The following is a 14480-nucleotide window of genomic DNA, read 5'->3' on the forward strand; positions in this document are numbered from 1 at the left end:
CTTCATCCATTTGCAAAAATGTTCCCCGGTTTTACTTGACGGCCGAGGCTTCTAGCTCCACCGCGCTGAATACTAACCAAAAGCTTTTAGTTTTGAGATGACAAATCATGAAAATTGCAATTATGTCGAGCTGTTTGTGCAACCATTGAGTTTGTGTGTGTGTGTGTGTGTCTGTGCAAATACCGTGCTGGGTAGCAGCTCCTGTATGCTGTCTCGGAGGGCCACTCGAAATGATCCCGCATCAACAACCGCTGCCAGCCGCAGCAAAGCATCCTGGGGAAGGAGACAAGCAGATGCCCTGATGTCGGTTTGGTTGTTTGTTTATTATCTCAATGGGTGCCTCCAAAAACCCGAGGCTTTGGCCATAGGTTTGTTATTTTTGTGGGTACAAGTTTTATGTTACAACAGCTCTTCCCCAGATAGTGAGCTTGGCACGCTGCAAAGGCCTCTGATACAACATCTAAACTGTGCCACACTCTGTAACGCACAGCAATATGTGCTTGTTGGAGGCACAAGTGCGGTACTTAAAAAATGAACTGAACTCAAACATTGTCGGCAGTTGCTGGCGTTAGTTTTTCTCTTCAGGACACTCAGTGAATGCATTTGTTTAATTTTGGCACTGTGAAAGCCAAGCACTTGACGAGAAGCAAAAGTGATTGGCGGAATGAAATGGCAGCAGAAAGTCTCATGGTTTAACAAATTGTGTAACAGATATTTACTTTGCTCCCATTTCTACGTCCTTTGAAGATTGGATCGAAGCACTTAACTTGGAGGAGAGGGGTGGTTATCTTAATTACGGATGGCCTCTGATCAGTGTGATCAAATCTAACAAGATCTATTCTTTTTAATCTCTTTTGACTTTGATCAAAATTCACCACACACACAAATCCCAAAGACAGACGAGCATGAAGGCCTTCATCACAGCTGAAACTAGAACTAAATGACTCTGGAGCCAAAGTGGGCTTGAAATAAACTAGTCTGTGTTAAGTGTTGTCCAACCACGTTAAGGTGTTTAAAACGACTGTTTTTAGCTGTTATAATTGAGACGCAGTAAATCATAAAGAGGGCGATAACAGAAAGTCATGATGTTGGATGAGGATGTTGTAAAAAGGCAGAACGAGTTGTTGAAAGACTGAATAAAGAGAGCTTCAGACAGAAGTTCAAACTCTTCCTGCTTTCATTTGCTGCATAAATTGTCTGTACGGAAAGAGAAACATTGAAGAAACATAACTGCTCTCGCAATTTAGATGTCAGAAAGGTGTCTCAGATGCTCTGTGACCATCAGACGTGCACGTTGTCTGCAGCATACCAACGCCGTACAAGGGTCAATATAACTGCAAGGTGAGAGCAGTTTGTTTTCTGTCTTTGGTTCTCTCAAAGCAACTTTCTACTTTAATAAAGATGAGGCTTGGCAACAAGGAAGCAGAGCAATAGGAAAACAGGAGAGCTGATCTGAGATAACAGGGGGGCTTTTATCTTAAGGTCACACAAGATTGAGTTTGTGCTTGGAGGATTTTACGTTTTCACCTTTCACCAACATTAAAAACAAGTATGCAGAGCCGCAGCATCTCACGACCACAACTTTATCAGATGAACACTCATAACATCCCACGTGACGGCTAGAAAATTCATACTATGAGAATATTTCTACTTAAATCCCTACTAGTTCCAGTTATCAAACGACATCATTATTACATGTAAACGCAGTCGAAAAAGACTGTGGATAGGAAAAACACGGCGGAGGCATAAAACAGCCGCTTTTTACACTGTCTACTAAATATAAATGTAAAAGAAGACGATGATGATGTTTAAAATATTATCTGTGACTGCTCGGTCATGCTTTTCCAGTTTTTCTGACAAAGTTGAGCCGGGAAGAAGATCCTGTTCCTGTTCCTTCCTGAAGGAACCACGCAGGTACCGCGAGCTGCAACTGCTCGGGGGCTCGATGTCCTGAGGGTGTTCATCTGTCACCCTCTGCTTCATTATTAATGTGCTCCTCTTTCTGACAGCCTCCCTCTAACCCTCTCTCCCCGGTCACTCGCTCACATTCGGTTTCGTGTTTGATTGAGAGCAAGTATGGACGACAAGAGAATGGCTGGCGGAAGAGAAGTCGTTAGTAGGCGGATGAGGAGGGTCAAGGAGTGAGAGAGGAAAAGAGGCAGATGGGGAGTTTTGTCATGCCTGAGCGCTCAGTGTTGGTTATTACTTATGATTGGATATGATTAAATGTGATTAGCTTTGATCACTCAATCAGTCTGCCGGAGTGCTGTCGTAATGAAGTCGGAGACCTGCCAGCCCATGTGTGTGTGTTTGTGTTAGAGTGAGAAATGAAAAATCATTTGCTGCAGACTTTGAAATGCTCTTGCAAATCCCAATAAGTATTGTTTGATCAAAAGTAGAACTGAACAGCAGACACACAACAAACTTCTCTGGCTCCCTTCTCTGAGGATAGACGCGGGAACCTGCAATCCTTTGTGTGTGTGTGTGTGTGTGTGTGTGTGTGTGTGTGTGTGTGTGTGTGTTTGTGTGTGCATTACCAGCAATAGGATGTATGAGTCTGTAAATGTCAAACCCTTTCTTCTGACCTTTCACAATCATTTCTTGCCATAAACCTCAAACCATCTGTTATATTAATTTTCCTGCTTCTTCCCCACACATTACACACACACACACACACACACACACACACACACACACACACACACACACACACACACACACACACACACACACACACACACAGACACATTCATTTTTTGTTTTAGCTTCTAACATAATCCCAGCTCAAGCTTTTAATGGAACTATTCTTATTCATAAAACTTTAATTTGATTTTTTTTTGTACCATTTTATATTTTTATTTTCTAAGTCACTTTAATTGTGTTGGCGTAACATATTGCCTTTTGGAAACTAAAAGAGAAAAGTCTTGTTTTTTAATTGAACAAGGCACTTTTACAGTCTGTCATTGCCTTTTTACACTCAAGGGGAATTCAGGAGAGTCACTGAACCTCCCGGAGAGAAGAATTAGAAAATATAATCCTTCAATTAATTCAAAATCTGAAGCATGTCAGCCTCAATTTAAAAAAAATAAAAACAGCAATTTGATGTCATGACACTAACACCGCTTTTCTTCTTGAATTGATGTGATTTTGGGCAAAGCTTTTATCTAAATTAAGTTGAAAATACCATTACAGAGAATCCATTTTTAATACAGGAGATGTCAAATCTCATAATGCGAAGGGCCATTATGATAATGGTTTATATGTATTATTTTAATTTATTTATATTTACTTAATTTTCTAAATACTCTAATCGAGCCCATATCCATTACTGTCATTCATAATTTGTGACAGCAATGCCCTCATCTGAAGCAGGCTGTGTTGTCCTCCAGTTTCTGTGTCTGGAACACGTTTACATTATTAATAGTAACTATTAAAAATAGTAACATTGACTGATTACTGCTGTCAGTTAAACAGTTAAAAAAAATTAAAATTAAACATAATGAAGCTGAAAGGAGAAAAGTTGGTCCACCTTTAAGTTCAGCACAGCTTGACTGTACCTCAGTCTTTGGGGCCAACAACACCCTTCACTTTAATCAGAAGGCTGCATTCGAGGATGTATAAAGAGAATTATAAACATTGTTGGCGGTGCTGCCACGTTCATTCCTATGTAAGCTATCAGAGGAACACCCCCTCCGGATCTTCCGTATTGAAATGCCCATAGTGCTGCGCACCAGCGTTTCCTTCAACCCTCAGCTCCCAGGCCTCGGTCCAGCCTCGTAATGGAGCTTATGAACATGAACGAAGGAAGAAAACTTCTTAATTTGGCTATTAGTGCATTCTACAACTTTCAGGACCCAATGGTTTGAATAATGTTTGTAAAAAAAAACAGAAAAGAATAAACTAAGTTACATGCTTGTCTTTGCTTGTCTCTGAAAAAAAAGGTCTTTGATCCCCATGGCATCACGTAACGGACGCAGAAATTGTCGTTTCACCGTTTGGCCGTTAGATGTAAAATTTGCTTCAAAGCACCAGCACTCTTCCTGGCGGTCTGGGTTGCAGGTGACCAACATGCAAGACACAAACACTTTGCTTGTATCATTTAGCAGACACACAACTGACAACCTCACAGCTACACTCACTGATGCAGTGACTCACTGGCAAAGTGGCTGCATGTTTCCACGACCATGCGCACAACATTGCGGCTGCTCACTGTCCCTGGCGGATGACCTGGAGACATCACTTGCCTGTTTAGAGCGCACACTGCAGCTAGCAATAAATTAATTGAACCTATTTCTGCATCATTGCAACTGGGCCGCTTGTTAGACACTTCAACCACAGCATCGCTGCACGCAAGGCACTAATCTTGTTCATCCGAGGTTAATGATCGGTTAACGAGGGTCCGCTATTCAAAAACATTAGCCCAAGGGCTTTGTCTGTCTCTCTCTTTTTCTCTTGTTTATCTCCTTCCCCTCTCCTCCACACCTTTCTCATTTTCCTTCTTGTGTCTTTGAACCAGAACTTTTCACCAACGTCCTCCGGTTATCTTTCTAATCGGGGCGCGCTGACATTTTGAAGGGCACCTGTGATCAGCATAACTAAACCTTGATTCCTATCTTTACAACAACAAAAAAAACTTCTTCTTTGGCCTGTCGTTCTGTTGCTTGTAAAGTCTTTCTTATCCTTTTAACTTAACTTGCAGTTGCTTTGATTACTTCAGGGGTTGTGCCTGTTATCTGTACTATTATGGTTCAGGCAGGTTGGTCAGATCCTCAATATATTGCCTTTATTCTCGATCATACTGTCTACTGGCATTTGTACTTAACAGACCTTTTTTAATTGTAGGCTAAAAGGCCCATAGAGCTTGAAGTGTGTACTCTTCCTGTGCAAGAGCTACGCTCAATTTGCTCTTCAAGAGGACACTTAAGCCTTAATCATCTGAGTAAAGCTGCTCTGCAGATGGTGTAAACAGACAATAATCTAGTGGTCAGCCCACGGGTATGATGGTATGGAAATCAGGTCATAGAGAAAGACTTGAACAATGCCAACCTTCTTAAACATAGTTAAGGGGGAAAACAATTACAAGTAGAAACCGTTATCCAATCATTCAATCTTTTTCCTGAACTACAGCAGTCATATCTCAGAGTTAATAGAGAGGCTGGCAGACATGTGAAGCATAACTCCAGGAGGACAACTCTTCTAAAATCTTAATTAGGTCTACATGGACAGAGCAGCTCGCAGGATAAAGCCAAATCAGCTCTGTATAATGTGATATCATTTCCTACGAAGCAGAACTAGGCCAGATCATATTTGTGCTATTGTATCTTTAGCAGAGCCGATTTGATGATTTTTAGATATAGAATAATAGAGTGCGTACTATTTTGTTTGGAGTTGTACTTCTACATGAGCGACAACTCGTTTTATTGCCTGATTTGTACATATTTAAATATGTTGTAGGATTTCGAGCAGATTTCCCACAGGTATTTGACCCAGCTCTGCTAGTACACTCTAATGTTTGATGTATTTTTACTTGCTAATGGTGGAAGCATAATTACACAAGATGTTGTACAGTTGTATTTCGTGGGGCAGGATCTACTCTCTGAGAGACTCTTCAGCAGGAAGCAGATTTGAGCCCTTGAGGACGCACCAGAAAGATCTGGAATACAATAATAATAATATTAATACAGCTTTTTATAAAGGGTAATTTATGCATAAAATGCAACACAAAGTGCTTTGCATGAATAGAGATTATAATAAGATGAATGATAAAACTATAAAAAAAATAAGGAATGCAGGCGAGTGCATGTGGGCAGTGTCAAGTGGGGTCAACGACCACACACTGGAAACCAAAGTGGAACCCCAAATGTCTTATTTGCTGCTTTGCTTCCACAGACTGGAAGTGAATGGGAGGAGAATAATCGTCAATGTCGCGCGTGTATGATCGTGTCAGACATGAGATAAAACAACCTGCAGGTAAAAACATTTCAGGAAAAAAGCAATGTTAAAAAGAAGAGTCCTCAGACTTTCAGGCAGATTGCTCCAAATATTTGGAGCATAATTAACCATGGAGGATGGAGTTTGAGGATCTAAGGGACCTAGCAGGCACATATTCTTAATCATATCAGACAGATAAGATGGGCCAAAGCTATTCAATAATATAAAAAACAATGGAAGATTTTGAAAAAAAGAATGCTGTGACAGACAGGTAACACATCTACGGTTTGTTTGGGCTTGTGAGAAAGCCTTCGTAGGAAACATGGGGCGGAAAAATCAAAGAAGCAGAGATATCCTGAAAAGGTCGGTGCTGTGCTGTTCGTTTGGGGCGTGACGATCCAACCACAGGATTTCAGCAAGATATCAAAAGCTAAACTACGAGTCGATCCATCTGTTGATCAGGAAATCTGTTCAGGAATGGATCTTTTTGTTCTGTATAAGGCCCTTTTGTTTCATTATTTACACAAATGTCAACACAGGTTTGGACCTGAATAATGTGAAACCTGCCGTGCTTGATTTTGACTTTGTGGAGCCACTTTGTCATTTCCTTAAACTGGATGGATGGAGTTTGTTCAATTCAAGTAAAATCTCAAATTTGTCTCAGAAGAGAGAGATAAATAATATTAAAATCTTCATTTAATGAAAGATTTCAGACACATCAAGAGTAAGGATCTCCGTTGTGATGGAGATCATTTTTTAAAAAAAAGTACACGTATATCCCTGTTTTCTGATCTGTTCCTGTTTATTTAAGACCATCTGCTATTTGGTCATTTTGATGGATGGCTTTTCCAGAGAATGCAAGTGCCCGTAGTTTCTTCAGATCAGAGGTTGCTCAGCCAATGTGAGATGCAAACTAGCAATGATGGAATTAAATCCAACACTATTTATTTTTCTTGTGCACTCCATCCATGGATCAAAACTGTACTCATCATCAAAGCAAATATAATCTACTTTCTACTGACCTTCTGCCATCAATAAAAAGCAGCACTTCACCACAGCCACATGACATTTATTTATTTGTAAAGGACACACACCCCCTTTGAAGTTTTCTTTTACTGAAGACGATATTACACAATATAACAACTCATCTCTGTGAACAAAATCAAAGTTTTCCTGCAAATTATTCTATGGTCAAATTGCTCTCTGTCATCTGTACATGTACCTGTATACAAAAGATGGTTCAAGGTTCTACCAGATGTAAGCTGTGAGTACATTTCTTTATGATTTAGTATGGGAAGCACAGGATAAAAGTTATATTCCACATTGTTGAACAGCTTAATTGAATACTCCACTTTGATTGGTCAATTATGGCCAATCAAAGTGTTATTTCTTCATAGCATTTCAATAATAGATGCTACAGACACAGTTCTGATCGCCGTCCACTATGAGAGGATTATTTTTTAGCAGAAGCAACTTACTTACTAAACAACTAATCTCTCCTCAGCTCTGAAGTCAGACTCAAATGAAGGTAAAACATGACACTCCACATTAAAACATAAATGTACTGTTGCATCTAATTCATTACAACTTCTACAATAAGGCTCTTGTTTTCATTGCAATGGCATGATGCCCATTTGTAACCATTTTACAAAATGTTCACAGTGTAAAACACCTTCACATTACTGAGTACACTCATAACTGTATTGAAGCGAACGCATTCATTTGAGAATCACATTTTAGATAAGCCAGATAGCTGAAAACTAACATTCTAAATTGGCCAACATTAGATAAAGAGCAAGCTTAGCTAAAGACTCGACGGAGGATTAGTTTAAGGAGCCAAATGGAGCCTTTAGGCCAGCTCCCGTATTTCTTATCTGCTGCATTGTTCACAGAGTATTCTGACACTGTGAATCAAGCCAATCTGCAATTCAAGAGGTTTACTGTCCGACCTTGATATAACAGCAAGAGGACGAAGGGTAAAGGCATTCTACTTGCCACATGATGAAAGGCATCCTCCCTCATGCTCATAGATCTTTATGTAAAACCAGCTATTTACATGCTCTAAATACCCCCTCGGTGTATTTCAGCAAATCACTAGCTTGCTCACTCGCTCACCTGCGACGTGTTTAACGGTGGATGTTTATGTCAGCAAGGGACGACTCATTAACATTTGAGTTAAATGAATTACTGATGCGGATTGCTTTTTGTCAGTTTGCCAGTCGCTGAACAAAGAGAGGAGTGAAAAAGGGCAAATGGAAGGACTAAAGGACTGAGTCTGAATGTTTGCCTTTAGAAAAAGACAGAAATAAGCACACGCACACAAACACGCACACGCGCGCGCACACACACACACACACACACACACACACACACACACACACACACACACACACACACACACGGCCAGGCGGAGGCTGGTAGTGTTGCAGTGGGTCCTGGTTGTTATTCCAACAGAGCTGGGTCTCCAGTAGCATTACTAACATACTGGAGACACATGCACTGTAGAATACAGCCAAGCCATGATGACGGGCTCCGCCATGTACGTACACACACACACACACACACACACACACACACACACACACACACACACACACACACACACACACACACGCACACACACACACACACACACACACACACACACACACATATGGAGGACTGAAGGTGTAATACAATACTGTGATGCTGCTGTGGCGCTAATGAGGCTGACCTAACACTGCTCCAACAGGAGAAAAGGTCCAGCACCGTCTTATTTAACCAACATGTCTACGTGTGTGTGTGTGTGTGTGTGTGTGTGTGTGTGTGTGTGTGTGTGTGTGTGTGCGTGCGCGCGTGTAAGAAATAGAGTTTGGAGTGAAATCTATTGAACTGAGACCAGCCAACAGCCCACACTTCATAAATATTTCCTTAGCATGACTCCAGGGAAGTGGATGATAGACAGAAGAATGAGAAACAGAGGTTCAGACCCAACAGAACAAGTGGATAGGAAGGAACTGACAGACTAAACCAGGAGAATCTGATCCCATAAAGACAGAAAACTGCTCACTGATGAAATTCACACTCGGATCAGAGGAGAGACAAGCTTTTGGAGAGGCCAAGACATCCAGATACAACAGTGAGGCTTCTCTGCTGTATTTTTGATCAGTGTAAGTCCAACCTGTGCTTGTGTTTCCCAAACCTTTGAATCTTTAAATTGTGTTGCACTCATCAGTAAAACAAACAGACTGTTCATTCACCTTTAATATTAGATTCAATGTTAGAATTAGGCCACGATTATCAGAACAATATGAACATTGAGACTCTCTCCTGTGGCTCAGAGGTGAACCACAGGTTTTAATGTTAAATAAAAGATAAAATTCTGCAAATTTCTTGGCGGCCCTAATAATATCTCCTCCGACTTATCTGTGGGGGTTGTGACCGCGTGTTTAAGAATTACTGCTATAATGTGACACAGATCTACCATAAAAATCAATCATTCATATCACACTTTTTGTTGGTCTCATTAGGGCTTCTTGCCTTTATCAAAGCCTGTTGCCAAATTTCATATGAGCTCATCTATAACCAATCCAACAACATTGATTTGATGCAATAACACTTGACGGCAATATTCTGGCAGTAATGAATGCCTCAAATTCTCTAAGGCTACTTTGGCATCTCCAGAGAGAGCTGCTCTCATCTGGTCTCATCAGTCTCACATTTAATTAAAGAAGAAAACGACAGAAAGAAACAAAAGAAATAAAAAGCACAGCAGATTTATACGCTGATTTTAGTGGAGATTGTCTTTGCAAAACCGGGTGACTACTTTCTCTGTGTGGTGTTTTTATAAAATACCAATCTATCAGGTTCTGTCATTTTGCTTTATATGCATGTTTATGTGTGAAATATGCAAATGTTATGCATGCAGAAAGAATGTATGTTATGTAAAACAGACAAAACAGTTAACTGGTTTCTGCTTCTTGACACCCTGCTTCGATTTATTTCTGAGTATTCTACTTTGTTCAAGCTTTTTAATTAATGTGTATTATTTTAAAGCCTTGTGTTTCTGCTACAACGTTGATGCATTTGGGTTTCCTTAAAATTGCCTTGCTTTGCCTTTGTTGGTGCTTTGTTGGTGTTTTCAAAGAATGGGGATCTCAGTTTGTTATAATGTCCTGCTTGTGCATTAGGATTCTCATGTACGTGGGTAAACATGACAAATGCATTGATGGTGCAAAACGATGACTTATACTAAGTTATTTTTATATGTTTCTCTTCATTATTCTTTTGTCTTTAAGTTGGAATAATAATGATCTAAGCTCCCATAATGTGTTACTGGATGACATCCAAATTTGCAGCATACACAGCCATGACAAATGTACCATTAGCAGTGCCTGTTTGCAATGTAACCATGGAAACAGTGGAAATATTACTGAAATAGTGAAAAAATAAATCCTAAACGATAGTTATAATAGAGATACTGATAGCCCTGTTAAGTGTAAGTCATGCTGGATTCAACAGTATGTGTTCATATTTGGATCATTGCATTGATAACATTTTATATAATACTCTATTACCTTTTAATGATATCTCAGTCTCGTCTCTGTGATGCAGTAAAATCACAACCACGTTGTTTAATTTAAATGGCTCTGATTGTCATCGGTTCCCGAAGCCTCCTCTCAAATGTCAACGACTGCCAATCAGGGCTGCTCTAAATATCATGGTCGCTCCAAAACTACCTTTTGAGAATGCAACAGATGTGCCGAGTATGATGCAGAACAAATGCTCAAATGCACATTTGTTGGAGACAATGATACCAGCGCTCCTCTCCTTTTCTCTCTTTGCAGCCGCACGGCTGTGAGGAGCTATTCAAAGCTCAGGGCAGGAACAAGAGTGATGGGAGTGCAGGGGAGAAAAACACCACTTCTTTCTCATTTACACCAGCTCTGGCTGGGAGGCCGCAACAATGGTCTCCATTCTTCATCCCCTTCCTTTTTTCATCAACCTTTCCCTCATCTGGAGCTGATTCATACTCTTTGTCACTCTGCTCTCTCTAATGTTTTGCATAGTCTCGCTATTCACATTGCCCACCCCCTCCCGTCTCCTCTGTCACTTTTTCCCCTGTCTGCTTCTCCATTTGTCCCTCACATCCCATTATGCCTCCCCCCTGACCCTCCTCTCTACTGCAGGTGTTTGACTGTCATACTGTCGTCATATGGCGGTTGTTCTATTTTAATCTGACTCTTCTGTTCAGGAACAGACGCCCACATGGTCTGTTCTCTTGGCTCCATTTCACTTTTCTATCCATCTCAGAATCACAATTATAATCAAAACTTTTTTTATTGCCACATGCATATAATTTGACCTGGTAAACGAAGATAATCTATCTATCTATCTATCTATCTATCTATCTATCTATCTATCTATCTATCTATCTATCTATCCATATACATCTCTTTCTCTCTCTATCTCTATCCATCCATCCAGCACTTTATCCATTCATCCATCCCTCTTTTTCTCTCTCTCTCATCCATCTATGTATCCATCTATCTTTATTTATTTCTCTTTCTATCCATCTATCTCTCTCTTTCATCCATCTATCTCTCTCTTTCATCTACCTATATATCTATCTATCTTTTTAATCCATCTCTGTCTTTCTCTCTCCCTTTCATCATCCCTCTTTTTCTCTCTCTCTCATCCATCCATCCATCTATTTATCTATATATTTTTTGCTTTCTTTTTTCTCTATCCATCCATCTATCTTTCTCTGTTTCTATCCATCCATCTATCTCTCTCTTTCTCTCTCATCCATCTATCTATCTTTCTCTCACATCTATCTATCTATCTATCTATCTATCTATCTATCTATCTATCTATCTATCTTTATCCATCCATCCACCCCCCCCCTCTCTCTCTCCATCCATCCATCCATCCATCTATCCATCTATCCATCCATCTATCTATCTTTATCCATCCATCCACCCCCCCTCTCTCCATCCATCCATCCAGTATTCAACCCTCACATACATGCAGCTCCACATAGGACATGTGACCTCTGCCTTTAACCCACCTGCAGCCTTTATGAGCTTTGGGCTCGCGGGGAGCAGCGTGGGGTTCAGTGCTGCGCTCCAGGAGACTTTAACGACCCGCTGTACGGACTGAGCTACAAGAGTCTTTGTCAAAATGATCCGACAAGGACACAGTGTCGCTGCCTAGGAAACTGCACACTGGACAAGCAAATTGTCATGGATACAGATAGTTCAGTTGCCATGCAGTTCAAATGCAGCACTTAATAATATAATAAAAAATAATAATAATAATTATGGCTCAAAAACATTGCACTGGGAGAACGATGATGGTTTTGCAATAGCCATAACAACAAGCTACCCCCACCTTAACTGAGTTCAACATTCTTTGAACTCAAACCGTTGTCTTTCTCTAAACCTAAGCAAGGTGTGTTTAAGCCTAAACCAAACCTTGACTACAGGTTTGACCACATAAAGCAGATCATAGCTGAAAGTTTACTAATCAAACACTTCCATGTACTCAGTAACACATGATCAAGTCCTGCCACTTGCATGTTTCTTTCCTTCGTGTAACTCATAGGCTGGCGCCTGTAAAGCAAAGTAGTGCAGACGTTGATGTTCAAAAACAAAGTTGCGTGATTTTTGTTTCATAATTGGTGCTGCAGAACCTCAGCTGTTGTTGTCTCTGCTTTTGTGTTTTATGCAGCTTGCACAAGCTGAAATTGTACAGCAACTGGTTGCTGAAACCAATTATGTCTGAAAATAGTTGTGGGGCCAGAAAATGTGAAAGTTGTTGCAGACTGAATCTCATCTCACATCACTCATGGCAAAATGCAGAGCTTCAAAGCCACAAGGAGCCACCCATGGGAGTCAGTTAGCAACAAGTAAAACTGGGCTCACGCTAGAGGAATTTTTAAATCCTGCCCGACGATGGGAAAAGGTCTTTTTTCGGCCCAAGGACATCATGTGGCGTACTCGCAAATTTGAATCCACTGTGTAGTTTCAAAGCCTGGCGCTCTTCCTGGGGTCTTTACTAGATCTCTCTCACGTGATCTTATTGGGAAGCAGAAGTTGACAAAACGAATACTGACGTTGCGCTGCAACTTGCTGTCGCAATGCTTTGCAGTGAGGAAAAACAGAAGCAGGAGGCTAAACGAGTCTGCATGAGAACAGGGCTGGGGCGACGCGCTTGACAAGGTTTAGTCTATTCTTCAGCGAGAACTGGAGTTAAGTTTTAAGACCTGTGAAAAATAGTATGCGACGATATAGCTATTGAGCCTCGAGGGCCAGAACGTTGCTTGGAAACACACATCTGTACTGTCTGGTCTCTCTCATTGGCTATTATAGTCCCACGAGGGACTAAAGTAGTGATGTTGTAACCCAGAGTTGACTGGGTCAAACGTGTTGAAATTATCTGGGAAGCCCAGATGAGGATTAAGACGGGATCTTAATTAAAATCCTGAACATTTCCAGATAATCTGGGCCAAACATCAGTACCAGCCAAGTTGCCAAGGTGGGATGACTAGAAGTAAAATAGCTGTTCTTCAATAACACCCCTGCTGAGAGCTGAGTTATACATATGAAAGTATTCCTACTCAACAGTATTGAAAGAAAAGGCAGATTCTTTTTATCATCATATTTTTTAAAATCTATCTAACCATAGATTTCCAGTTACAAAGCCTTCATTACTGTTGCTATAAATACATTTAAATCTGAGAACCAGCCAACGTATGCAATAAAGGCTCAGTATGTTCACAATAACCTGCCAGCTACATCAAACCTGGAGCCAAAGAAATTAGGGTTCTCTGCACCGGGGAGAAATCTGGAAACAAATCTACCAAATCAAACATCTATTGAACTACACTGTGCTCAACGACACAGTGATTATCCCTGTCAACTTTATCTTGCAGGTCTGTCTATTGTCTCATTTTCCATTATTTAACCACTGCCAAATCTCCTGTAGCTCTTCATGATAGCTGCCAGGAGAATAAAGACGCATCTGTAAGTTTCCCCTCCTTCTTTGTCTGTTTTTCGCTCCTGTAATCGTCAAACACTGAAAGCCCAGAGCGTTTCTTCTCTGGACACGAAACAGGAAGTCAGGAATACCTACGCACGCACGCACGCACGCACGCAGGAAGGAGAGAGGTGTATTCCTGACGCTCACATGTTCACACATTTGTTATTTTAACCACGGAGCCTTAAACCCGACTCCAGCCTCCTGCTAAGCACGTCACTGTGTGAACGGCTGTGTGTGCTTGTGTACGCGAGATCCCACTTCAAAGTGTACACCTGGGCAGCTATTACACATGAATACAACAAATTTAAAATGAAAATGAATTGGATTGAATTATAAACACAGTGTGATTAGTAAACACACACACACACACACACACAAATGGATATATGCACAGGTGCAAGCTCACAAATACTATTTTAATAACTGAATGACAAGCAAAACATGACGTATTAGATTCAAAGAACACACACGTCTAAGCAAGCACATACTGTCTGAGGTGATTTGATTTCAATGTTTTGTTTTACTGT

General features: G+C 40.7%; 1 protein-coding gene across 2 annotated transcripts in view; it reads right to left on the reverse strand.

Annotated features, from left to right (window-relative positions):
* LOC137790522 (cGMP-dependent 3',5'-cyclic phosphodiesterase) overlaps positions 1 to 14480 on the reverse strand; it is a 127674-nt gene that overhangs the window by 26363 nt on the left and 86831 nt on the right. For both annotated transcript variants that reach the window (XM_068584844.1, XM_068584843.1), the window contains one exon: positions 184 to 273. In XM_068584844.1, coding sequence (XP_068440945.1) covers positions 184 to 273 — 90 coding nt within the window. The remainder of the gene's footprint in view (positions 1 to 183; positions 274 to 14480) is intronic.

Source organism: Clinocottus analis, unplaced genomic scaffold, assembly GCF_023055335.1.
Source record: "Clinocottus analis isolate CAN_PGR_092001 unplaced genomic scaffold, fCliAna1.0.p SCAF_2, whole genome shotgun sequence".
NCBI lineage: Eukaryota > Metazoa > Chordata > Actinopteri > Perciformes > Cottidae > Clinocottus > Clinocottus analis.